This window comes from Colletotrichum jinshuiense, chromosome 9 (genome assembly GCF_051148585.1).
Source record: "Colletotrichum jinshuiense chromosome 9, complete sequence".
Taxonomy (NCBI): Eukaryota; Fungi; Ascomycota; class Sordariomycetes; order Glomerellales; family Glomerellaceae; genus Colletotrichum; species Colletotrichum jinshuiense.
Window position 1 is genome coordinate 2,125,180 of NC_139316.1, and position 24,619 is coordinate 2,149,798.

Sequence of the window (24,619 nt, forward strand, 5' to 3'; positions counted from 1 at the left end):
GCAAGTAGTATTCATTGGTTTTAAAATCATGATTTGATCGCCATATAATGGCTTCCATGCCAAACGTTCTCTCGGTCGGGGTATGTGAGTATCCTGCAAATGCGGACTCGCTGTTATACAATCATCAGAAATGCCCAGTGCTGCCAAGCCCGCTACCAAACGGGCGAATGCTCCCCTCTTACGCCCTCGCTTACATGCTATCCTCCATCTGCCGACTCCTGACCTTGGCCCAGTCGTCACGCTCCTTCTTGCCGCCCTGCTCCTCCAAGCCCATGCCTCGCTCAACCCATTCCTTGCTGCCCATGTGGCTCAGACGCGAGAGCGCACGGGCGAACGCGAACGCCTCCTCGTCTCCAGAGAAAAGCCCGGAAAGGCCCTTGATGGAGTCGATGTTGTGGTCCAGGTCTTCCAGGAGATGACTCGCCCCGTTGTCGTTCTCTCCAACTTCATCTTTCTTGCCCTGCTTGTCGAGCGACTCTTCCAACTCGGCGCGCGAAACGAAGAGCTCTGTCAAGGGCTTCTCCGTCGTCAAAACCAGCTTCGCATGCGACTCGTACACGGCGTCGATGAAGGTGATGAAGCGGCGGGCCAAGTCGCGCTGGCGGTATGTCATCCCGGGGACTTCAGTGACGACGAAGGCGTCGTAGCTGCGCACCAGCTCGAGGTAGTCTGCCGCCGATGTGGGCTTGCCGATGAGCTCGTCAAATGTGAACCATGCGCAACGGCCGCTGACGCGGGGGACGTGGATCTCGCGGCCCCAAACTTTCTGCACTTCCGGGTGTGGCTCAGGGGATTCGGGGTCGCCTAGAAAACGGAACCACTTTTCGGCATGTGAGGATGCGTGCGCGTCGAGCGGGGTGTGGTATACGCCAGAAGGAGGTCTCGGGATTTTGCGGTAGTCTGTCGGAGAATCCAAGTTGATAACGTGGAGTCTGCTCTTGAGTAGCTTGATCGCCGGGACAAACGACTCGCGCTGGATGCCATTCTTGTAGAGTTCATCGGGGTGCCGGTTCGAGGTGGTAACCAATACAACGCCATGCGACATGAGCGCTTCGAGCAATCTGCCGCTGTGTCAGTTGCGACGAACCAAGCCTTGGATACTGCTTCAACCCACCTTCTGAGAATCATAGCGTCCGCCACGTCTGTACACTGGAACTCGTCGAAGCAAAGAACGTTGCCTTTGGCAGCAATGTCGGCTGCAACGAAGGGCACAGCGTCAACATCGTTACCGTACTGCATCTTCATCTTGTGTAGCCGCTTGTGTACGTCCTGCATGAAGTTGTGGAAATGAATCCTCGTCTTCGTCTTCACGGAACTCGGCAATGTGTCGTAGAACAGATCCATAAGCATTGTCTTGCCACTGCCGACGTCGCCATACAGATAGAGCCCGCGGGGTAGGCTGCTCGGGATCGCTCCTATCGTGACCTGAGCCGCCTTTCCTCCACCAAACCATGATCCGAACATTGACTTTGCGGGCTTCAGAGATTCTAGAGTCGGGTGGACGACTTCGGGCGCGTGGTAGTTGACCAGTTCATCGTGGAGGTGTTGGAGACTTTGGATGATGCCTGCCCCGTATCAGCATATGACTATTGCGATTGCGGAAGCGCAACATACCCCTCTGGTGCTCATCATTGCGCAAGACGCCGCTGTCGACCCGGCGATCGTACTCTTGTATCGGGCCATGATTGTCCCCCTTGACTGCCTCTGTTTTAGCCGCTGCACCACCATCCTCAGGGTTGGTACCCACCAGTGTTCCCTTCTGTCGCTGCTGCTACCGTTGATGCTGCCCTCCTCTGCCCTCCATTCCCGGTGTATTGCGTAGGAATACTTGCGCACAGGCGGGAATTGCTGGTGTTTGTTCTGTAGAGGCAGGATGTGCAGAGGGAGCGGCGGAGCGCGATTTGCCTAGGCAGGCGGGCGATTGGTGGCGACGCGCCGAGTCGGCGGAGGGGAAGAGAAGAAGCCGCACCTCGCATGGTGATCGGCGGGGAGAAAGAGATTAACAACAGTTGAAGTCCAGGTGTGTAGACTAGAAAGAATACATGTTACACAAAAATGAACGCTGTATGATGTGCAGTGCCTGGCCAGAATTGCACGAGGTCGTGTGGGATGTGTGAAAGTGACAAAAATAGTTCGGCTGTCAGGAAGTACCTTAAAATGACGCTATTGCCTGCCACCACCGGCGCGCAGAAATGGTGCCGAATCAAAGCAGTGGAGAATGAACATAGGAATTGGCGGTTGGCTTTGTGGTGGGGAATCCGAAAGATGCCGAACTCCGGATCATGCCGATTCGGTCTACCAAGGAAGGGTTCTCTCACCGCCGGTGAGCCTCGGTAGCGCTCAGGCCAAGTGCCCAACTTCATGGCTCAGCTCTTCGCCAAACAGCTTCAGCCTAACAGTCGGGCAGAGCACTCTTATACTGTTTTTAAAGAGGCTCTTTCCGTCGGATAGGTATGTCGTTGTTTGGAATTGCTTCAGACTCCAAGGCCCTAGATCCAATATCTAAAAGAGCACAAGGAGGTGGAAAGGAAAGGAAGGTGTTGCTTAAGGGGGAACGGAGGGACCCGCAAGACCGAGCCCACGATGTCCGCAGTCACGAAACAACGGAAGAGGAAACAGTGTTACGGATTGCCAAGTCGAATTGCACTCGAGGAGACAGGAATCATTCTCTGGCATGGGTTAACACATTGTTAAGACTGGCTAGTATGAGAAAATGCAAACGCAATTAAACCGACAATGACAATACGAATGACCACTATTTTTTTGGGGAACCATTCCGAACCCAGGAGACATAATGCACTTATAAATCATGTACACGATCGAGGCCGTGTAATTGTGCCTTTCCAGACAAAGTTGGTCTATGTATGAACCCCTTTGCCTCCCTTGCTGGGCCCTTGCGCTGTTGCACACTGTCCAAGCCAAAAATAGGGGGAGTGGGGGAGAAAATGGATGGCTTTCCCCAGACTTTCACCAAAACAGATTTGCCAACAATTACATTATGGCTTGTTGCTGGAATTGGTCTGAGGGTCCTAAATGTTATGTGAGTGTCTTGATGAGCTCCGTGCTAAATCTCAAAAGGGCCGAATATTGGCACTAGACGCTCTCAGACACAACCTGCGGTTCATATCCTCCTCATGCCATAAATTCGAGGCCAACATGTACAATACGCATATTGGAGGTAGCTCTGTGCTGATTATCTCTGCGATGTTCTCAACAGCATCTCGGTCCCGATGGGACAGACCATCCCCCTCCACCATGGCCATCCATCCCCAACAGGCTGCAGTCTGCACGAAGGGCGCATCCCATGGCTCAATTATGGCTGAGCTATATTATCTTCCCACCATACAGCATGGAAACTGGCCTTTTATTGCATTAGCGACGTTGCACAGCACCGCGATGTCTTGCTGAGGTCCCTGACCGAACCAGATCAGCTCGAAAAACCACTCTGCTGGTGGCAAGGCACACTCAAGTACCTTGGGCCAGAAACAACATCATTCTAACTATAAGGTAGGAGCTGTCGAGCCGATGAGTGTGTAATTTCTACGCAGGGTCAGCCCATGCTCCCAGCGTCTAGATCAAGAGATAGAAGGCGAAGCAAACAGCAACCCAGACCAGTTTAAGCAAGCAGTGGCCTAACGGCTGGTTGAAGTCTCTGCAGTCTGCAATGAGCATTGTGTCCGACACCTGTCGAGTTAGCAATCATTATCTCGAAGAGGGTGTTACATCATGGCTTAAAGTACGCAGCATATCGCCCCCGCCCGAGACTGAGAGCACACATGCCCGGTTATTGGTTGTGGGCTCTAAAGGGCATTTCCGAGAAGCGGGGTGGCAATGTAAACAGGTGTAGTACCAGGGCCCCGGACATCTATCTTCCTCCAGTTATTTTGCTCTGAAATAATTGGCGTCGAGTCCACCGCCCTGGGGTTCGTGGAGTGAAGGCCAACACCAGCGACTCATGTCGTAATTCGGCGCATTTTATCTGGGGCGTTCTCAAACTGCTATCTCATCATTCGGTCTGTAGATGATCGGCCACCCAACGCCAGGGACACTCGAGCGAATACCACCAGAGTCCAGCAAAGCATAAGAAAACCGCTAGGAATCAGCCCTGTTGAGCATCGCCCTGATGTGCTCGTCTCGAGCTCATGATGTCTGTACTTGATCCCAAAGCACTTGATCATCGCTTGCTTGAGATTCCCTGGGCCCCAACAGTCAAAGCGGCAGCACTAATAGGGTGCCTGTTCCATTACAGAAATGCTGCACAATACCTGAGAAACAAAGAGGGTGGGTCCCCCGCGAGAATGCGCCCACTGTCCCGTTTCATAGGGTCCCCGGCTGCTTCGTCACTGTTCTTACCTAGTATCTTCAGCCAGCGTCATGAACTTGATCTCTTACTGAATAAACACTACACTAAGATCTAGAACACCCAAGACGCGCAATAGAGACATACATTTGGCTTTAACTCGATGTGGGATGAACCGTGGGCCATCAAAGTTGTGTGTTTTGCCAATACGGGCATCAGGACAAGGAAATACACATTGTCTTTCACGTCTGTGCCACTGACATGAATGGACAATAGCCTTGTGACAGCAGAATCACAGTAAAATACCATTGTGATCGCGCTGCCTTCAGTATTTGAGAAGAGGAGCAAGGCGCGTCGAGTCTCGAGTCTCGAGTCTCGACCTTGCTGGCACATGCAAGACAGCGTCACATCATAGCCCGGTACAGCATCATCGGCGTCCAAGAAAGTAGTATACAGATTCCTGCATCTTCAAAAAAGAAGGAAAAAAAGAAAAGAAAACAAAACAAAACACAAGAGTTGGGAATCAACAGTACACCATGGTCGCGGTTCCGGGCTCAGGGAAGGCCCAAGAGCGATACCTCTCGACAAGGCGTCATAGAATGAGGGAGAAAGAAGAAGACTCGTGGTTGAGGAAGAACTTCCTACCCATTGTCAGTAGCTGGCTGAGGCCCCGCGATACCGGAGCCCCTGAAGCGGGGAGATGCTTCTTCCCCAATCCCAAGATTACGTTTCTGATCGACCAGCCGGATAACCTGGTCTGCCAGATTTGCCAGCATAGCCGGTTAGTATTTCAACAGAAACCTGAGCCACAAAGCATGGAGAAGTTCCCGGACAGTGTACCCGCGATCATGCCTTGTGGGCATGTTGCAGGAGCTCGGTGTTTGAGGAGATGGCTCCGCGGCCACGAGACCTGCCCATTTTGTCGCCAAGAGCTCGTCTACGGCAAATGTGGGCATCGTGCACCCCCTCGCCACATCACTGCAGAAGAAATGTTTCTCATACCAACCACAATTCCAGAAGGAGGCGCCATACCGGAGCTATGCCTTCGATGCTACAAGGTTTCTCTGAGGGCATCAGCCGAGGCACGATATGAAGCCTGCAGGCGCAGGTTCGTGCAGGCTAGGTGTCGGTTTCTCACATCCAACAGCCAGGCGGATGCCACCATCTTGCTGCACAGAAAGGCTGACCTGGAAAGCATTATGTTTGACGAGTACCATATCAAGATTGCTAAGGCGTGGCTGGCCTCCTGGTAGGATTGGAGGGGATGAGTGACGCACAGCAGGACCACAGCCGAGGACATTTATGGTTGGGCTGTGGGCCAACGGAATAGCCCTGGTGCGGCAACTGTCGAAAGAGCCATGCGGTGAACAGGGTTTTGGATGGTACGCAATAAGCGTACCATACATAATAAGCGAATGCTGCTACCGAGATGTCACTTTTCGGTGAATTATTTTATTTTTAAATCATTTAAAATGACATATCTCTGCATATTGCCCAGAGTAAGTCTTGGACAATTCCAACAAAAGACATCGCAAAGTAGGGCTGATAAAAGGGTATGTCAAGGAGAGGTTCATTTCAAACCTGTTCCGCATAGCAAGGACACCAGTTGTAGCAATAGATAAACGTCCCCAGATTGGCAAGTTGGACGTGATGTCGAGATCCAGTAATTATAACTGATAAGACCTTATTGCATCGATGGCGCAAAAATGACGATGTAGAAGGGTGGTTTCTGACCGTTCTACAGGATGAGCCAGTCCCAGCAGCAACCACGAGTTGCCCTCATGCGCGAAGGAGTGCGTGTAATCAGTGCTAATGCATGTGTCGTACCAACGGAACGCACCCGCAAGGGAGACACGACGTGCCAAGTCGTCGCTGGCGCACAGGCGAGACATATGCAGGTTTTGTCCCGAAGAGGGCGGCTGAGGAGATACAAGCGGAGCGGAGAGGAAAGAGGGAGACGAGGGGCCAGAGCGGCAGGATCTTCAGCTGTCACTAGCCGCGAATATGCCGCCCTCTTCCGCCTGTCGGTGAGTCGAAATAGTGAAACTGATGTGTCTTACCTGGGATGGATGGCTTTGTGTTGTCGAAATGGTCGTGGAGAGGAATGTTCGGATAAGTACGTCCACGGGTAAGGTGCGCAGAAAAGAAAGGCAGCTGTGCTGTGATGGGCTGACCGGAACGGAGCTGGAAATAAGAAGTGGATCCCGGTAGTAACCTCGGACCCTTTAGTCCGTCCTACATGAAGTTCGGGCGGGCCTGTTACCACCGGCTCGCTCCTCCTCGCTGGTCAACCTGGAAGTTAAGGGTCCTGGATTTCAGTTTTCCCAGGTGAAATCGCGCGCCCCAGGCCCCCTGCCTTTGTGCTCATATCCACAAAGACTGCTGACTCCGATTCGCTCCTTCCTTTTCGGCATGCAAGAGGATGTCGTTTGACGGGGTATGTCGAATCATCTGATGCCGGGTTGCCTGCCAACTGCAATCCCTCCTTACAAATCCAACGAATCATATCCGAGAGCGGAGAAAGACCCTTACTATGTATTCTCCAGGGAGCCTACTCGTCTCATAGGTCGGCGCCTTACTGATGACTCCTAACCGTTCATCACTCGGGACGTTCGGTCAGGATGAAGCGAAGTACCTCGATGGTCTATGACAGGCAGTATTCTTCCCATAATTGGCTGAATCGAACTCCACACTTACCTTACATAAGAAGGGCTATTCGTCGTGGCTGTCCGGCATCACCGTTGCATCATGACAGCGACTGACAGGGAATGAATCCTGCAGCCGATCAGGGGTACCGAAAGCCATCGGTTAGCCTGGTTGACTTTGCAACACCATTTATTGCCGATTCATCCATATCAAGCCTCTCGTCAGTAGCCACCATCCAACAGAACAAGTACAGTCACAAAGCGCAATTCCGGACCACAAGAGCACTATGGTCAACATTGTCCGCTCTCTTGTGCTGTGTAGTGTATACTTGGGTTTCCGAACAAGAAAGACGTAAACGCAGTCCTCAACTGGTCTTGGTATGAACACAAAAGGTTTGCACTATCTGCCGAGGGTTCGTTGCTTAGTGTTCAACTGTCTACTTCTATTAAAAGTCGAGACTCGACTCGTTTGGTTTTCTGGCTCCCGTGCTCCACCAAATGTTTCGCGACAAACGGGCACTACCCTTTAGTGTTACCGTTAACGAACCGGGAAAGTCCCATAAATCCAAGAACCAGGAACTCAGAGTTACAGTGGCCGGCAATCCTTAGCATGGCATCAGTGATACATCCATGGCCTGGCCCCTTCAACCGCCTCCTCTTCCTTGCTTACTGAACAACACGCAATTGCCATTCGCTATTAGAAATCAGACATTCCGCTCCTCATTTCAAACCGCGCCACTACGCATCGCCATCGTGGCAACACGGATGCTTCGGTTAGACTGAGAAAAAGCAACAAGAGCATCCAGGATCGTTGCGCCTCCGCGTCCCATTGGATCATGGTAGCTGATGGCAACTGCCACTGCTACGGTTGCACCAGTACTACTGTCATTTCCAAGTTCCAACGCCAGGTTATCAGTCGCAATCTAAATCATTGCTGAGCAAGGCTTTTGAAGAAACTCCCGAATCTTACAAGCAAGATGCGCGGTTGTCGCAGTCGACACCTTCCTTATCACCCCACCTCTGTTCAGGCGCGATGTTGTTGATAGAGCTTGCTTGGAGTTCAACTCACAATACCAAAAGGCTTTGCTGTGTTTCCTGTTTATGTAGCGTCTGATCCCCAATTTTCAGCCAAGATCCTGCCCGTCTGGGTCCACCAAGAGACGCGTATCCATCTGCCCACTGGCATAATTCACAGATTCGCATGATCCAACGTACCCCGACGTTCCGAAAGCCTCAACTGCAGATAAATACCTTATCTAGTCCTGTGAAAGTCTCCAGGCTGCCAATCCAATCAACCTTACAAGTGCCCATGTTGGTTCTTGGAAGCTCAGTCTATTACCATCAAGTTGCCACGCGACGAGGAAGACGCGATCCTGGCGATTGGTTGCAGGAAGACAACCAAAAGCCCCTCACACCAAGGGATAGGGAGTGCCGCTTGGTCGGCTGTCTCGCCTCCTCGTTCTGCCTAGTGGCCTAGGTTGGCTCTTGCTCTGCCGCTTCCTGGAAGATACCCCTACCAAACATCGGCATCCTTGCCCCCCTCTGTCGGGCCAGCCTTCGCCCGTCCTGTAAATCTTTGCAGGTTGCCTGTGATTTGCTGGCCCTTTGCGCTTTCTTTTGCCTGCAGCAGCATGCCTTACCCCAAAGCCCTTGGTCTTTGCAACTTTGCTAGTTAATATTTCTGCTCGCATTTCCTCGTGTTTCCAAATGAAACAAGCACCAACCAAGGCTTTCAATCCCCGCTGTTTTTTGCAAATGGTAGATGCCATACAACATAATACGTCACGTTTATATTCATTTGCGTGCTTCCAAAAGGCACTTTACGGCTTCCATTCATGGACACAGCCCTTCTTCTAACGTCACAATCCTTAGCCTATTGGCAGTGCGTCATCGTCTTGAGGGGGGGAAATCAATGGAAGCGGTCAGTGGCCTCGTGGTTCCAAAAGAGCTTGACACAAGCAATATCTTCCTTCGCCGAGGGAGGGCTTACCAACATTTCGAGTGTAGGAAAGGGAGAAGAACCGCATCCGGGATAACCAACGCAGATCGAGGGCTAGGAGGAAGGAATACGTCCTGGAGATCGAACAAACCCTTCGAGAATGTCGCTTGAAGGGAATAGAGGCTTCTGCTGAAGTACAACAAGCCGCGCGTCGAGTTGCAGACGAGAACCACAAACTTCGGCAGCTTCTCAAGACCCTGGGCTTAGGTGACAAGCAAGTCGAGCAGTACATTCAAACCGGCAAGCTGGATTCTTCAAGCCGTCGTGGTCCGCATGACCCGCATGCCGGCGGTAGCGTGGTCATTGGAAACGCGGTAACGACATTGGAGGGTCTGATGATCCCGCGCCGTCCAGCTTTTCTTGACGCGCAAATGCCACTCGCGTCGCCGAGCCGACAGGCAAGCACTGAACGGATTCTGTCTTATGACCCAGCGGCAGATTCGCCAGTCGAGAGCTGTGGGACTTCATCGGAAACCGCCCGGCAACCTTATGGTTTGATGCCTGCGTCGCCGACGGATATTGGCCCTCGACAGGACCACGCTCACACTGGGAACCTTCGAAATATAGATTTCGCAAGCCATCAACACACTATAAATGAAGACGAATGGGCAAATACCCATCGAAATCATCCGTCTCATGTTGTCCCATTGAATCAGCAGGGGTATGAGGCGAATCAGGTACTCGGTTATCCTCCGCCGCCGCTCCTAGGAGCAAATCCTTCCACGGGATCTGTGCCATCAATGTACGGCGTACCAACAGCCGCACCATACACGTCGTACCACTTAATGCCTCACCAGCAGCCGGTCTTCGTCAAGAGCCAGTTCGGAAGTGGTACCAACAGCCACTCTGAATCCGCCTCGGTAGCCGATACAGATTCGAGTCTTGAGGATCGAACAGCGCTACTGGTAGGCAACTCAAATGATTATCCATGGGTTCCAACGGTGCCCTTCGTCGGATCTCAACACAACACTCACCGCGGCTGAATTAATGTCAGAGCGCTATCTCTTTACTTTCAGGTGCTGGTTTGAAGCACACCGAGGGCCACGTAAACGTCCCTTGTATGCCCCGGCTGAGCCCTCTAGCGGCGAGGGAGCACAATTATAGACAAGTTATGGCCAGACTTGGAGACAAAGCCCCTGAAGAATCTCCTGAAATAACCTTGCGCAATCGAGCCGGCGGCGCAAGTAATTGAAGGTGCATACCGGCGAGCCGTGCTTTGTTGCATATATCGGCTGTACTTGGATTGTGCCTCTCTACAATATGAATATGGACATGGATGGTGACAGCCAGTTGGCTCTTTTTGTGCTCACTCCAGCCCAACAACCCCTACAAACAACATTCAAAAGAACAAAGACAGGGCTGTCCCCTGGGCCCCCTCGCCATTATCGGCTGCCGAAAACGTCTCATTTTTCAGAGGACTTGGGTTATATATCTTTCTATCTTCTGCAACGGTCTTTGTGTTGTCTCGGCACCTGGAAAGGGAAACAAGGTTGCATACTGTTGACCCTGCTGAGCGGGCCGTAGGTACACTTTTGAGGCAAAACGGCCAATAATCTAGAGCTCTTTAGACACGATTTGGAAAGATGAATAGGAAATGGATATTAAAGGAGCAGATTCCCATCATTGTCTTGGTTCGAAGAACGTCCTGCTTTCTGAGCCTTTGTAAACTGGGCCAACCCCTCCACTAGCAACGGCCCTTCAACACATTTCCCCGCCCCATTTCAAGTCTAAATGTCGGCGTATTACCCCCAGGAAAGGATGGATATCCTAGCATTCTTGGCTACGTCACAACGAATCGAGATCGAGAGGAGTTTCGCAACGATCAAGGCCCAAAAGGGACAGCACGGCGAAGCAACAGAGTGTCTGCGACGATTAGCCCAGGAAGCCCAAGATGCGGCCGCCGTCCTGGCCGGTCTGCGCACGGACGGAGGTGACGGGGACGACTTGTTCAGCTCCGTGGACGGCATGCTGGCCCAACAGCTCGTGCTGATCGCGACGCAGCTCGCAGACGTTGAACAAGAGGCGGCGAGACAGTTGATAGCAGCGCCGACGCCGCCGCATACCACCGCCGCTTACCCGATCAACCAGCGACGGGCAGGGTATAAGAAATGGCCCACCGCGGACCCCAATTACTCGCGGCCTGCGCTGGAGCCAGTTTTCTTCAAGGAGTCCCAGGGCGGAACGGAGCCCCGTGTGCCGGGGGACATGGCCGGCGCCGTGCACCTCCGAAGGCAGCTGGACGAGCAGGAGGATAGGATCGAGGCGGCCAAGGTGGCGGCGTGGCTGGACGATATCGGACGTGGCCCGTCAGCAGCGGAGGCAGAGGGGAGGGGCCGTAAGAGACCCGGCGACGACAACCTCATTTCTCCACCAAACAAGCGACACCACGAATCAGACTCATCCAATACAGAAAATCGCTTGGGGAAAACACCTGACGCCGGAGAGGAAAGGCCCGAGGGTATTATTTCCACAGACTTTCTGAAATCCGAGTTCGGCCGAGGAAAAATCGACGAAAAGGCCAGGGAGGTATGCGGCGAGCTCGCAACCCTCATCGCCCACATCAAGAGAACCCCGCACCGCATCATCGCCAAGAACGTCTGCAAGCGATGGGAACAGAGGCGGAAGCTCGAGGACCTACTCGTCGCCCTGAAAAACGTGCCCCTGGGGCTGTTTGCGAGGCGGATAACGCTGCGGGAGACTCGCGAGTTGGAGGCGGAACTGGCCAAACGCCGTGACGATTTGAAGGCTCAGGATGTATTAATGGACAGGATTTTCGTCGGCGGCGAGGAAACTGCCACTCAGTTTGCCGACTGGGTCATTATGATGACGCATCGCGTTGAGTTGGAGCTGGATTTCGCCGACAGGGCGGTACAGTCGCCCCAGGTAGGTTTCCATGGCCCCGAAATGTTCTTCGCGGTTTGAATCTGAAGGTTTGGGACCCGGAAGTGCAGGTGGGCATATCCCCGTTTTGGAGGCGTCCTAGAGTCAACCCATGGCCCGTGGAGCCGATAGCCGCAAGGGAAACCATACTGCACTGACTGATGAATCCACGAGAAATGCTTTGTTCATTGCGAAACCCTTAAAACTCCAGTGCTCATCCATCAAGCGTGCGTACACATACAGAAAAAAGGGACACATGCGTCCGAGTACCGTTGACCAACCACCCTTTTGACTTTTTTTTCTCTTTCGCTATTTTGAAGTGTGTTTTGTTTCAACCGCCGCATAGTGTCATTATATGAGGCCCTCCTCAGAGACTACAAAAAGTAGTCAGCCACCGGCTTCTTCGCCGGCATACCCCTCGAATCCTGAGGCGCGGCCTGGAACACGCGGTACCTCCGCGCCGGCCCGGGCAGAAGTACGTAGTCGTCTGTGCCTCTAATGCCACCGTCGCTACGTCCAGTGTCGCCGTTGCTGCGCGCAAACACACCCGTGCCGGAATTGTCCTCTGCCAGTTCTAGGATGGCCGCTACGTTGCCGCAGCGGTAGCAGTAGTTAGGTGCTGACCAGACCGTGACGATGCTGGCATCGAACATTTCCTTAAAACCTTCCATGACAAGCTGATGAGCCCGGGCGATGAGGGACAGGTCGTTCTTGTGGTTGAAGTCGCGGACAATATCAGCTCCGAATAAAAACCCGGCGCCACGTGGTGACAAACCCCAGCCGTCAATGTCGTCTGGGTCGGACCAGAGCAAATCGCACATGGCTCCCTCGTGTGGCACTTCTTGCTTCCTGTCAAGGAGCCTAATTTTATCCACGCTGTCTATCAGGGGTGACAGGCCGCCGTGAACACAAAGAATGGCGCCGGCGGGGTTGCCGAGGGAGCCTGATGAGCTTCCCGACGCGCCACTGCCTGGGGGACCAGTCTTGTCGCCACCCGACGAAGGCGCCCCATTTGGACTATTGGGTGATGGTTGCCGTTGCGGTCGCCTCTGACGGGGGAAGCGGCTCATTGTGGAACCGTTCTGGTCGCAGACCTCAATCTCGACTTCCTCATCGATGGGCTCTTGTCCCGGGGTGGAGTTGAAGGTGTGTGATGCGCCGAGGACGATAGCGCCGAGGGCGAGGTAGTCGAAAACATCGCAACAGTAGCGCCAAACGTTGGCCGAGCCGTACTTGCGCAGGCACTCGTCGTAGAAGCCGTAGACGGTGGTAATCTGGCGGGACTCGTGGTTGCCTCTGATAAGGGTCATGCGATCGGGGTAGCGGACTTTGAGGCAGAGAAGAAGGAGGAAGGACTCGAGGGAGTAGAAGCCGCGGTCGACAAAATCGCCTAGGCGCGTGAATCAACGGTCAGCTACACATTATTGTTGTGGCACAGTTGGAAAACCACGGGGGCGTACCCATGAAGAGGTAGTTGGTGTCGGGGACGTCGCCGCCGACGCGGAAGAGCTCCATGAGGTCATGAAACTGGCCGTGGATGTCGCCGCATATCTAGAGGCCCGATGAGTACTCGTTCGGAATCCTTCTGCGCATCCCAAGGTGCTATCGTACCGTTACGGGAGCTGTGACTGTGACGACATTGCCCTCTTCGATGAGAAGCTCGCGCGCCTTGTGGCATAGTTCTCGGACTTGTGCTTCGGGTATCGGGCGGCAGGCGCGCAGTTGCGCGATGGCTCTGTGTTAAGTGTGAGTCCATCGAAGGTGATTGACAGGCAAAAGTTGTCGACAAACTCACTTGTCGAGGTCGCTCATGGTGAACGCTGAAGAGGGGCTCCTTGGTATTTGTCGAGGCGCCCGAGGCCGAACAGTCGCGGTTTAGAGATGAAGTGGATAATATCCCTGTTACTTCATAGCATATCGCGTAATTTGGCAATTCCTGGGGAAGCGCAATCGAGCGCAGCTACTTCGGCCTATCGATGGGGTTGAGTACATGCGTCGCGATCAAGGCTTTCGGGATGGGATGGCGTCAGTTAAGGTAAAAGATGTACATAGGGTAACTGCCATTAGCGGTGGCAGGCCGCCCGCGAACCCCCAACTTATCGCGCCGGGATCTACAAAGTGGATAGATGGTCCATGCGTCACTGTGGACTGCTGGAATGCAGCCCGGACGTTTTTTGGCCATCAGCTCGGGATTTTGGTTATTGCGGTTACCGAAGATAAGATCCTCAGGCATGCGCCGGTGGCATGTCACGTCGCCCTGACGCGGCCCCACTCCGGGCCACTGGAATCCAATCAGATGGCCTGCATAGCAATCTGGTCATTGAGCTTCACTGCAGGATTGCGAGAAAATCGTCCGTTGCAGACCATTGTTGCGCATCTCGAGACGTCCTCAGGGGATTCAATTCGGACCCCTCCACCCTTCCGCGCGAGCATGGTGTTATCATAGGTGAGAAATTTCGCTCCATTGATTTTTTTGGCCCAATTCTACCGTCGCTAATGCCCAATTGCACGCACGCAGAAGCTGCTGGCCTCCTTTTCCGAATAAAAAAACGCGATCATGCCACCACACCCCCTCCACCCGCGGTCGCGCATGACCTCATCCCTCTTCGCAACCACAGTCGTCGCAAGCTTCTTCGTCGTCGGTTTACCCCATCTGCTGCCGTGCCCAGCACCAAGAGTCGCATACGCCGACGGAGAGATCGTAGTAGGCGAGGACGGTCGGCGGAGGAGGCGTCGACGCCGCGAGGCCCCGGAGATCAAAGACGGCATCGTCAACTTCGACCAAGTAGGCGACGAGGAGACACTACGAGCAAGGGAAGAAAGATTGAAGAGGGAGTGCCCGGTACCGAAGCCGGGTGGCATCTTGGGAGAGTGGTTGGGATTCCACGGACCGAGCAAAGCATAGACGACTAGAGCGAGCAGGTGACGACAGCAGACGAAAAATATGTACAATTCAAGATACCATTCAAGTTTAACCAAGCGATTTCTGATGAATCTCGATTCGTGATGAACTGGGACGAAGGGCGGCGAACAAGAGGCGGTGGTCAATTCGCTGGGTGAACCGCCACCCGACTGATCCGGAGGCAGGATGAGAATTGCGGCGCGCAGCAGCGGTTTTGGTCGGTGCGTGCTGCAGGGTCTGAGATGAAAGACGACTCATCCTTTGGGAGGCGGCAGTAGAGTATCAAACGGTTAACGTGTTTGGGCATAGCTCTCGTCGATTCAGCATAACCTCTATTCTACAGTCTCATCCCAAGCAGGCTAACCGACAGGTAGATACTCAGCTGACCAACAAGCTGCGGCTGCTTTCATATTCACCTTTAAGCTCCTATGAGACTAATGTGGCAAATATCACCTTCAATGTCTCCCGCTGTTTCTTTACCTTGGTGCTGCGTCAAATACCGGTCAGGTCTTCCCTTCAGATTAAATTTGGTGAGGAGTAGTTCTGAATTTACCTGCCATCAATTTCTAACCTTCCGTATTCTCTTCATGGTGTAGCTCACACCGTTATTTTGCATCTCTTCCCCATAAATCGTCCAAGTTGGATTTGGTTCGCGTTGCTCAAGAGTAACAGTCATTGTTCCCGGATGGGGGCGTTTCCCCCCGCAGAGTAAGATCACGCGACAAATGCTTCACCGTTGCTAACAATATTCAAGAGCTGTTGGCCCGGGATTGCCAAGCCTAATTAAGCACTCGTCTTTAAATCAAGGTTAATTGGGATAAGTGTGCCTGAAACGCAGGTGCAGTTTGCCCTGGTAGAGTTACATCAGCTTGATCCTCGCGATTTTTTGAGCAGCCTACCAGGGGTTGGGCGGGTCACGAGGGAGAAGAGTATCATCGTCAGGTTCGGGTTTAAACGCCGAGAATTCTTTCAGGCTGTTCAGTTCATTTCTAGGCTATTTTTGCCATATTCGGGCTTGCCAGTGGTATCTAAGATCGCCGTTCATCTCTTGATGTTCCGTTTCCCTCGGCGCTTCTGATTCCCGCCTTCCCCCCGTTGCCATTTCTCGCTACCATAAGGTTGATTGCGTATGATCACCCTGTGAGTTAAGAAAAGGAGTCGAAGATAGCGCAATAACTGCGTTGCCAGGACACGAGACATGAAGTTTTTCTCACGGCTGTGTTTTGTTCCGTCGCCTCCGGGCGATCGTGGAGGATGAGACGTCGGAAGCGACTCGGGTGGTGATCCGTGCTGCTAGGCGCCGCCCCGTCTCTGCGCGGTAACCTTAACACCCGCTAACAATGTCTGACGCAGGAAGCCCCTGATGCACGCCTTGGCGTATAGAAAGGTTGGCCTTTTTTAGTCAACATTTTCAAGGAGACCCGACGACAAGCCACACAGCAGAACAATATTCCCATGTAGCTCATCAAGCGGAGAATATCACTCGGGCGGCTTACGGTCTGATCTCCCAGCTGCCAAGAACGGCACAGATCAGTCGAAACAGCCGAAGGGCGAATCATGTCGACTGGCTGGAGCCCATGCACATGCAGCATCACGGTTCTGAGTTGGGGTGACGGGTGCCATCTGTTTCTCGACGGGGAACGCCTGAGACCGGCTCCAGCATATCCATCGTATGCCGGTCTTGAGTGTGGATACACATCCTGCTTTGCGCCTTGCAAGCAGACGCCACAAGCCATTGGCACGTCCCGCAACCGACCATCCCGGATGGCATCTGTCTCATGAGCCTTGATAGATGCCATCTGATCAGCAAGACCTGGTCAGTGGGCGCCAGTTGAGCGTCTAGCCTGGTCCACAAGAAAACTTATGCTTAATGGTCTTTCGGGAAGTTAAATAGGCGTCATCGTCCTGTGCCAAACGATGTTTAGTTCCTCATCCCTTCTCTTCAAGACAGCGTCTTTACTCTACACTTCAATTCTATTCTCCAAGAGGTAAGCAACTCGATTTTGGTAGGCGGTGTTTCCGGTTCTGACTCTCGGCAGCTGTGCTCTATTTTCATTCATTCCTAGTTTCTCTGTCACTCCTTGATACCCAATGTAAGTCATCCCATCCATCCCGTCAATGAACACGATCTGACGGGAGCCAAGTTTCTTCTATTTTCGCTTCACGACAGTCATTTCAAAATGAAGTCCTCCATGATTCTTCTCATTGCCACCGGCCTGGTGTCGGGTTTGAGCATCCCCAGAAACCTGGATTCCCGTCAGGCCGCCGTTGCCGTCACCCCTGCTTCAGCGCCCGCAGCTGCTGCTCCCGCTGCTGAAGCCCCCGTTGCCGAGGCTCCTGCTGCCGAAGCCCCCGTTGCCGAGGCTCCTGCTGCCGAGGCTCCCGCTGCCGAGGCTCCCGCTGCTGCGCCGCCTGCCGCCACCCCTGTTGCCGAAGCCCCTCCAGCTGCCGCTCCTCCCGCCGAGGGTGACGCCGCTGCTGAAGAGAAGAAGAAGGCGGAGGAGGAGGCTGCCAAAAAGGCTCAAGAAGACGCCGCAAAGCAGGCCGAGGAAGCCGCCAAGAAAGCGGCAGAGGACGCTGCCAAGCAGGCCGAAGAGGCCGCCAAGAAGCAGAAGGAGGAGGCAGACAAGGCCCAGAAGGATGCTGCCAAGGAAGCCGCAAAGGAAGCCGAGAAGGCGATGCGGGACTACCAGAGGCAGCAGAACGGTAACAACAACGACCGCAACAGGAACAAGAACAACAACAACAATAACAACAACAACAATGCTGCGCTCCTGCAGACCATCCAGCTGCTGCTCGGCGCCATGGGTCTCCAGAACTCTGTCAACGTCAACTTGCTCGCGCAGCTCCAGGCGCAACAGCAACTTGTCATGCTTGCCCAGCTCCAGCAGCTTGCCCAGCTCAACGCAGTGGGACTCATCAACCCGGTCCAGGTTATCGGTCTCATGCAGCAGGGTCTCGTGCTCAACGGTGTCCAAATCGGTATGTAAACTCTCTAGAATCTATGGCGTTGGATATCTGCTAACTTGCCTTCTTACAGTCAGGGTCCAGTGAGTGAAGCTCTGAGCTTCGGCTTCCCTAGATGAGGTGCGGTGAATCCAGCGACAGGTTCGGGCTGGGAATAGCCACATTCCGGGCTTCTGGGGCTGCTAGTCTAGCACTACAGAGATGTTCTTACGCGTGCGAGTACGAGGATACCAGCGCCGCGTGGTCTGTTGGCTTGAGGTCCCTAGAGGATACTTGCCACAAGTTTGAGGCGGTGTTGGGAGACCCGCTTGACCTCTCGCCACTGAAGGCGGGAGGGCGGGGTTCACATGATTTGGTTCTGGGTAGCAGTGCTTATTAAAAGACGGTCCTCCGTGACCAAGGTTGACATATGCTCTAATGTATCTTACGAAAAATATTTACTGCCACAATTATGAAGCATTACCAAGTCGTGCCAACTTTGTCGGTGTTGCGAGCGGTTTGTGGTTTTGGGTGGGACACCCTTGTTCAGACGCCAAGTCCTTGACACCGCGTCATGGCTTTTAAGCTTATTGCCAAAAGTATAGCCCAGCACAGGCGCTTAGGCGGACGAACATGCTACGTTTTCCATCAGTCTCACAATTTAGTTTCCTTTTTCCTTCCGTTCTCATGGTCAAATTCGCCTTCTGTTCAGATTTGGAACAAGGATATCTGTTGAGATACATAATTCAAGTTGAGAGCCAACGCCAACTCCACCCCAGATAGTCAGCGCCAAAAGCCCAGGGGTTGCCCGTTGTACCTGGTCTTGAACCAGTCAACTCTTGTCGACTGCCGTATTTCACACTTGCCATCAGACTGGTGAAATACAGTCGGCGGTGGGCAACAACTTTGGTACCGAACGGCGCTCGTCAAACGCCAATCCAACACGCCCCCCCTCGGGACTGGTGAATATCCGGACGGCGGAGAAGGGGGACGTTTGCAACCCAGCCACGGACATTGTCAATGCCATGGAGGGGTGATGCCTCGCCGACGAGCAACCTGCGACACTTTGAGGGGTCGGGGGCAAGTATGCCGAACAGGGGTCTGAGGAAGGGTTGCATGACAGCGACTGACAGGTTACAGCGGCAGAACAGTTGGCGAGGGTTGCACTGGGCGCCCGGGCCGCCTGTTAGTTAAGCAGGCTTGCCAGAAAGGGAAAATTGCGGGGGCCTAACCAGCCAATGGCGGAGCTATATGTCAGCGCAGGGGCCGCATCCCGGTCCAAAGTCTTGCAGCCCCCCTCCCCCCACCGCGACGAGTTTAAACAGCCACTAAACCTTAGTTGAGCCGCTCTGACGTCTTTTTCTCTTTCCTCGGTGCTTAACCCATCACTTCTTACAGTTAATAAGAGCTGTAAGGCGTAATATGGCATGCCAGTCTCGACATCCGATGACAAGGCGACCTTAACAACGCCGATAAGCCGGCTGGGCCGTCTCATAAGGCAAAAAAGAGCCTTGAGCCCGTCAGGGACCCTGGTGTTGGGCCCTACGTCGTCTGACTGTAGTCTTTGTGTCGTCCCTGCCTAGACTTCGGATGGCACTACTGACATGCAGCGTGCCGCCCCAAATCACTGTCGCTATACCACTGGCATGACCCTTGCTATATCATCCGGCTCCGATTTGATCATTCCTTCACGCGTATTCCGTGCTAACCGTGGCAAAACCGGCATTCAAATACACACATCAATTGCGGCCACCACCCCCATGAAACATATTCCCCTCGCTTCTCTTCGCAGATCACGAGTCTATCTTACCTGGTCTCCTATGCCGCCCGGCCAAAGAGGCTGGAAGACCCATCTGCCGACTTGGCGATGGCTCATAGGCTTCCGAGGGGAATCTCTTTGCCAAGTTCTCCCAGCTCGCTCCCCTTCCTGCTGGCTGGGTGTCGTCAAGCCCAAGCCCCGCCAAGTAAGGTTATTCTAGCACCCGCTGCCTGTTAAGGACCATACATACCCTGATCGTCGGCCTGTTTCCTTAACCTTGGCCTTCTTCGCACATTTTCTTTCGGTTCGGATGTACACTGACCCGAACATGGCCATTCTTATTTTTTTGTCCGGAGCGTGCTCGTCAGGGCCTACCGCTGGCCGCTTCGGGAGGGTTCTCAGTGATGCGCTCCATACGCACACTCTCGAAATAGGCGTTTGCTCAACGATCTATGCCGGGTTCTTTCTTCCATGCCACTAGTCAGAGACTCCAGTTTGCAACGCCCGGTCCACGTTTTCGCTTCGCTCATCCGAAGAAACCTCCCCACCCCCTGCCATCCGTACTTCTGGCATAGCTCCTAGCCTCAAAGCCCCTGGTAAAGGGTTGTTTGACACGAGACTCTTCCGTCCCAACAACACCAGGACTCTGACACGCACCGGATCTCTCTCCCTCTCCCCTTCCGAGCGCACATGGCGCCTGATTCTTCTTGGCAACGGTGCAACCTCCTCGTGCCCTTGCTAGAAGGTGTAGGAGACGACATATACCGTCTTTGGTATCTTGGCTTCTGTTTATCCTGTATATAAGGAGTCTTGCGCACCGAGAACCAAGTGTTTCCCTTCTTCATTCACACACACACACACAACAAACAAGTCAGCCTTCCGGTCCGATCTCATTCATTCTCTTCAGAGGTAAGCCTACCACGAGTGGCCACAAGAAACAATCCATTGGGATGTCGCTAACCCGTCGATAGCTGTGCTCCTTGTTCGCTTCACTCCTTTCAAGCCCGTCTTAACCAAGTCAAATCAATCCACTCCTTGAAAACCATACAGAGCTGTGCTCTCTTGCTTCCTAATAACTTTTAATCAACCAACCAAACCCAACCCAAATACCCTCCCCAAGTTCTCAACCACCAACCTCAAAATGCGTTTCTCAGCCATCGTCCTCCCGGCCCTTGCCGCCTTCGTCAACACCGCCGCTGCCGCGCCAGCCGCCACTCCCAACGAGCCCCGCGCCAACATTGACCTGAACCTCCTGAACAACCTCCAGGGCTTCAAGAACCTCGACCTCAACTACCTCCTCGCCCTCAACAACCTCAACCTCCAGAACTTTGGCCAGCTCGGCCAGATCAACAACCTCAACCTCGCCGCGTTCCAGGGCCTCTTCGCCGCCCAGAACTTCGACCTCAACGCCCTGCTCCAGCTGCAGCAGCTGTCCACCCTCCTGGCGATCCAGCAGCAGGGCGTCTTCGGCAACGTCAACCTCGCCCAGCTGAACCTCGGCGGGCTGAACTTCGGCCTCATCCAGGGCATTGGCCAGGTCAACCTGGGCCAGTTCATCGACCAGGCCTTGATCCCCCAGATCAACCAGGTTATCGCAGCGTCCCACAGTAAGTGAGCTGTTACGCACTCCCTCGACAACCCTCCTCCACTTTGTTTTGAGTCCCCGGACGCGCTGACATGGTATCCCTCCGCAGTTATCGTCGGCCCCAAGCAGTAAAGTGCCTCCCGTGCGACCGCGGTACCGAAGCCAGAATCGGATTCCTCGTGGAAGAAATCAGGCAACCCCTCTTCTCTTCCCCTCCGATGCGACGATTCCGGCGCTATCGGCTGTTCTAGCCGCGGGGGCACTGGCTGGTCAGGTGGAGAAACGGCTTTTCTGGGAGCATGGTCATGGTCATGGAGATTGCATCCGGGTCGCAGTACGGGCTTAGTGTTTCTGTTCTCTTGATATCTTTTTTTGGGGCGGGGAGTGCGGGTTCTTTCTTGTTGGCGCGATTTCGTTCATTGAATTTACACGCGGGCGACCTGGCACCCCGGGAGGGGAGTTGGGGATCTAGAGTAAGACGGGAATGAATGGGATTAGGCACCAATGGAAATGGCATTGACGAACCTTTTGATTCCATGGTTTTCCGCGTCCTCGGACGGATTAGACGATGCCCCTGTCCATCTACTTATCGTTGCTCGCTCTCAAGCAGAGGGGCGGTTACAGTTTGGCCCATGGTTCGGACCCAATCCGGACAGGCACGATGTTCGTCTCCGCGGGCTCATGGATTCGAGACAGGTGTTTGTATCCACGCACGATTACCGAGAACCCTCAAAACATTGACACTCTTACAAATCACCATCGAGACCGGTTATTACACGTGTCAGCAGCGAGATGCCGGATGGCAGAAAAAATCTTCCTCCGCCTCCCGCCTTTAGGCCTTAACCCCCCTCCGATCAGGGGAGGTCGGCCGAGTTCGAGGCGGTGGGGATGGTTGATCCGGACGTTGGGGACGTCCTGAATCGCAACACGCCCTGGCGACTTGCCGGATCTCATTTCCATCTTCTGGAGCGCTGCGCGAGGGCCGCGAGCGATGAAGCACACGGTCTTCCGGTGTGTAATGACCACTACTGGCCCGAGCCAACCTGCGATTGTTCGGCAAATGAGATTTTTTTTTTGTTGAAAATTACAGACTTCCATGGTCTTAATGCAGATGCAGACGCAGAGCGCCGCCGCCGCTGCCAAGAAAACGGGGCCGTTGTGATTACAGAAAAGGTCTCTGATTCGTATGCAACCTCTTCCAGCTCCCTCAGCCCTCGGCTGATTTTGCTGACGCCTCAGCCTCTGACGGGTGTATCTGGGCTGATCTATGGCACAACACAATACCGTGATGTAATCCGGCGAAACAGAGTAAAAACTCGACAAAAATTAGGGAAACCGCCACAGTATCCACACCCAGAATTTTACTGTTCGGAGGCGAGGAATTGGGAAAACGGAGCTGGTGTGGAGAGAGAGCAGCAGGAGCTAGTGTAGAAATCCCTCCGCACCCCTTCAACCGGGGAAGGGTCGCGTCTTCGGTTGGGCGGAGCCAAAAGCCCTACTCCCTCCAAGAGACGATCTTATGTAATTTTGTGGAATAATAGGAGAGGAGGACCAAAGGCAAGATTCGAGCATGATTGCGAGACACTAGGTCTGGGGATGCGACTCTCGGCGTTGTGTGGTTGGTTACCTCATTCAAACGACGCAGTGGCAGAGCTTGGCATGCCTTGTCGCGGGAAAAGGGAAGCCCGAAAAAGCAACGACACGGCCGGGACAGCTTCGTTGCTGCGGGAGACATCCATTGAGGCTCCGTTGCCGTCGAAGGCACCGGGAATTTCAGAAACATACTTGCACTGGGCAATAACCGAAAACCCCGAGCGCTGCGGCTGACATCCTGCAACGCTGGCACAGCAGAACGGGATGGCGCAGTGCAGGGCTGAGGGTTTTGGTGAGACGAAGGTAAGATTACGATTAGGCGTCAGCTCTAAAGCTGAGAAAAAAAAAAGCCTCGTCAATCTTGCAGTATGTGCATGCACAGCTCGGCAAAGCCACCAATGAGCTTACATGACAGCGCATGCCTCCAACCTGCCTCCTTCATTCTTACACCCTCGACCACTTGGATGGGGTTTGTCATTGTGATAGAATTGAGCCTGAAGCCTGCTGTCGCACGGGAACAGGCAGGAACAGAGTTCCGCTCGGCTCCGGGCCCGAACTCTCAGGCCATGCCGGTCGGGTGAGCCGCAGTGGACCTGATTGGACAGCCGCCCCCGACGCGCACGAACGGGGGCTGCAGGACAGAGGCGGGGGAGAGTTTGCGGATGAGGCATGCGTCGCGTGGGGTGGGGAAAAGTAACTTGCAGGTGATTTTTCGGGTCGGGTGCATGACAACTACATGCGCGCATCATTGGCGAGGTCGATCACGAACACGACAACTATGGTGATGCCGGGAGAAAGCTTCGCAGAACGGACCTTTTTGCAAAGGCTGGGCTCGCGCGGCTAAAGGATTTCGTTTGCTCTCTCAAGATGTGACAATGAGGAGATGAAGGAAGACTTGGCATCTCTTTCGGGCTTGGCTGACGCTCTGACGACGTCCCACGGGATCCCATCTGGCAGTGTCAGCAAATTCCGGCAGGCGCTCTGATGGGCGTAGCCGCGTCTAATGTTGTGCTAGCAACTCCCTCATGGCTGTGTGCCATTCCCGCTTGCGGCGACAAAGCCTCCTCCGGGCGTCTGTTGACCAAAGCCACCAAGCCACTCAGCCACTGGCTCAGGTAGACAGGATGGCTACGAGGTAGCTTGCGCAAAGTCGTATGCGGCATCCCAAGACCCAAATTTGGCGGTAAGAAACCAGCCGTCAGAGCTTGGACGTACGCTTCATGTTTAACGTCGTGCACCTAGACGAAAAGGAGATTGAACAAGTGGGGAGGGGCTTTGTGGCCCGCCGACTCGGCGGCATACGCCGGCGAGATTAAGATCGACCCGGGTTTGTGGGAGCCGATACGGCGTCGCCTTTTTCGACCCTTGAGAGATCTGGACCCCGTACCTCTGGGGCCATCCGCCACAGGCGAGAAGGGATCTGGGGATGGCTCTGGCTTCCGAGGCGTTCATGGCCGGCAACGTCCAAGGCTGCCCAGTCTGGGCCCCCAACTGCTTTATCGTGGCTGCCGCTTGCGGACAACCAACAGCCTTGGATAGTCTTGATCTCGGCAAGCAAGTTGCTCTCAAGTGTCGGTTCTCCGACAGCTAGTCGGCTGGTGGATAGCAAAGTCGTGGCTTTGGACCCTGAGCGAACGGCTGACGTGGTGGCAGGGGGGGTTATTGCTCTAGGAGCAACGCAGAGGCTCCGAGATGAACAGAGCGCCCTCCGAGTTTTGGGACACGGGCACATCGACAAGTCTGCATCGTTATTCGGGACTCTTGCTCTGCCGCAGCAAGGCAGCCGTAGTGTTTAGTGGAGAAGCAGTCCCTGTAGGAAGCCAGTGCGGGCCAGGAATTGCATCCGTAGTTAGGCCGTCCGACGTTCAAGGTGTTGGGACGAGAAACTAGCGAACGATCCGACGTACGGCGCATTGGTGACGGGCCCCCGACAGGGAGCTGGTTTATGCAGTGACGCGGAGCGTGTAATGCACATGGCGGCAGGTTCTGGCGCTAGCAGAGGCTTCAGGG

At 54.1% G+C, this 24,619-nt stretch overlaps 6 protein-coding genes across 6 annotated transcripts; 4 read left to right on the forward strand and 2 right to left on the reverse strand.

Annotated features, from left to right (window-relative positions):
* Positions 1 to 190: 190 nt before the first annotated feature.
* Positions 191 to 1,976, reverse strand: EsH8_IX_000589 (AFG1-like ATPase-domain-containing protein; the record flags this gene model as incomplete). The annotated part of the gene is made up of 4 exons (XM_083266925.1): positions 191 to 1,061; positions 1,115 to 1,565; positions 1,615 to 1,698; positions 1,748 to 1,976. 4 exons carry the CDS (start codon positions 1,974 to 1,976, stop codon positions 191 to 193), a joined length of 1,635 nt encoding a protein of 544 aa, XP_083130490.1.
* Positions 1,977 to 8,857: 6,881 nt separating this feature from the next.
* Positions 8,858 to 9,927, forward strand: EsH8_IX_000590 (uncharacterized protein; the record flags this gene model as incomplete). The annotated part of the gene is made up of 2 exons (XM_083266926.1): positions 8,858 to 8,866; positions 8,953 to 9,927. 2 exons carry the CDS (start codon positions 8,858 to 8,860, stop codon positions 9,925 to 9,927), a joined length of 984 nt encoding a protein of 327 aa, XP_083130491.1.
* Positions 9,928 to 10,675: 748 nt separating this feature from the next.
* Positions 10,676 to 11,866, forward strand: EsH8_IX_000591 (uncharacterized protein; the record flags this gene model as incomplete). Its single annotated transcript, XM_083266927.1, has 1 exon — positions 10,676 to 11,866. One exon carries the CDS (start codon positions 10,676 to 10,678, stop codon positions 11,864 to 11,866), a length of 1,191 nt encoding a protein of 396 aa, XP_083130492.1.
* Positions 11,867 to 12,198: 332 nt separating this feature from the next.
* Positions 12,199 to 13,636, reverse strand: EsH8_IX_000592 (Metallo-dependent phosphatase-like protein; the record flags this gene model as incomplete). The annotated part of the gene is made up of 4 exons (XM_083266928.1): positions 12,199 to 13,214; positions 13,285 to 13,375; positions 13,436 to 13,559; positions 13,620 to 13,636. The coding sequence occupies 4 exons, from the start codon at positions 13,634 to 13,636 to the stop codon at positions 12,199 to 12,201; spliced, it is 1,248 nt and encodes a 415-aa protein (XP_083130493.1).
* Positions 13,637 to 16,906: 3,270 nt separating this feature from the next.
* On the forward strand, positions 16,907 to 17,780 carry EsH8_IX_000593 (uncharacterized protein; the record flags this gene model as incomplete). The annotated part of the gene is made up of 2 exons (XM_083266929.1): positions 16,907 to 17,708; positions 17,767 to 17,780. The coding sequence occupies 2 exons, from the start codon at positions 16,907 to 16,909 to the stop codon at positions 17,778 to 17,780; spliced, it is 816 nt and encodes a 271-aa protein (XP_083130494.1).
* Positions 17,781 to 20,572: 2,792 nt separating this feature from the next.
* On the forward strand, positions 20,573 to 21,148 carry EsH8_IX_000594 (uncharacterized protein; the record flags this gene model as incomplete). Its single annotated transcript, XM_083266930.1, has 2 exons — positions 20,573 to 21,038; positions 21,126 to 21,148. The coding sequence occupies 2 exons, from the start codon at positions 20,573 to 20,575 to the stop codon at positions 21,146 to 21,148; spliced, it is 489 nt and encodes a 162-aa protein (XP_083130495.1).
* Between the last annotated feature and the right edge of the window lie 3,471 nt (positions 21,149 to 24,619).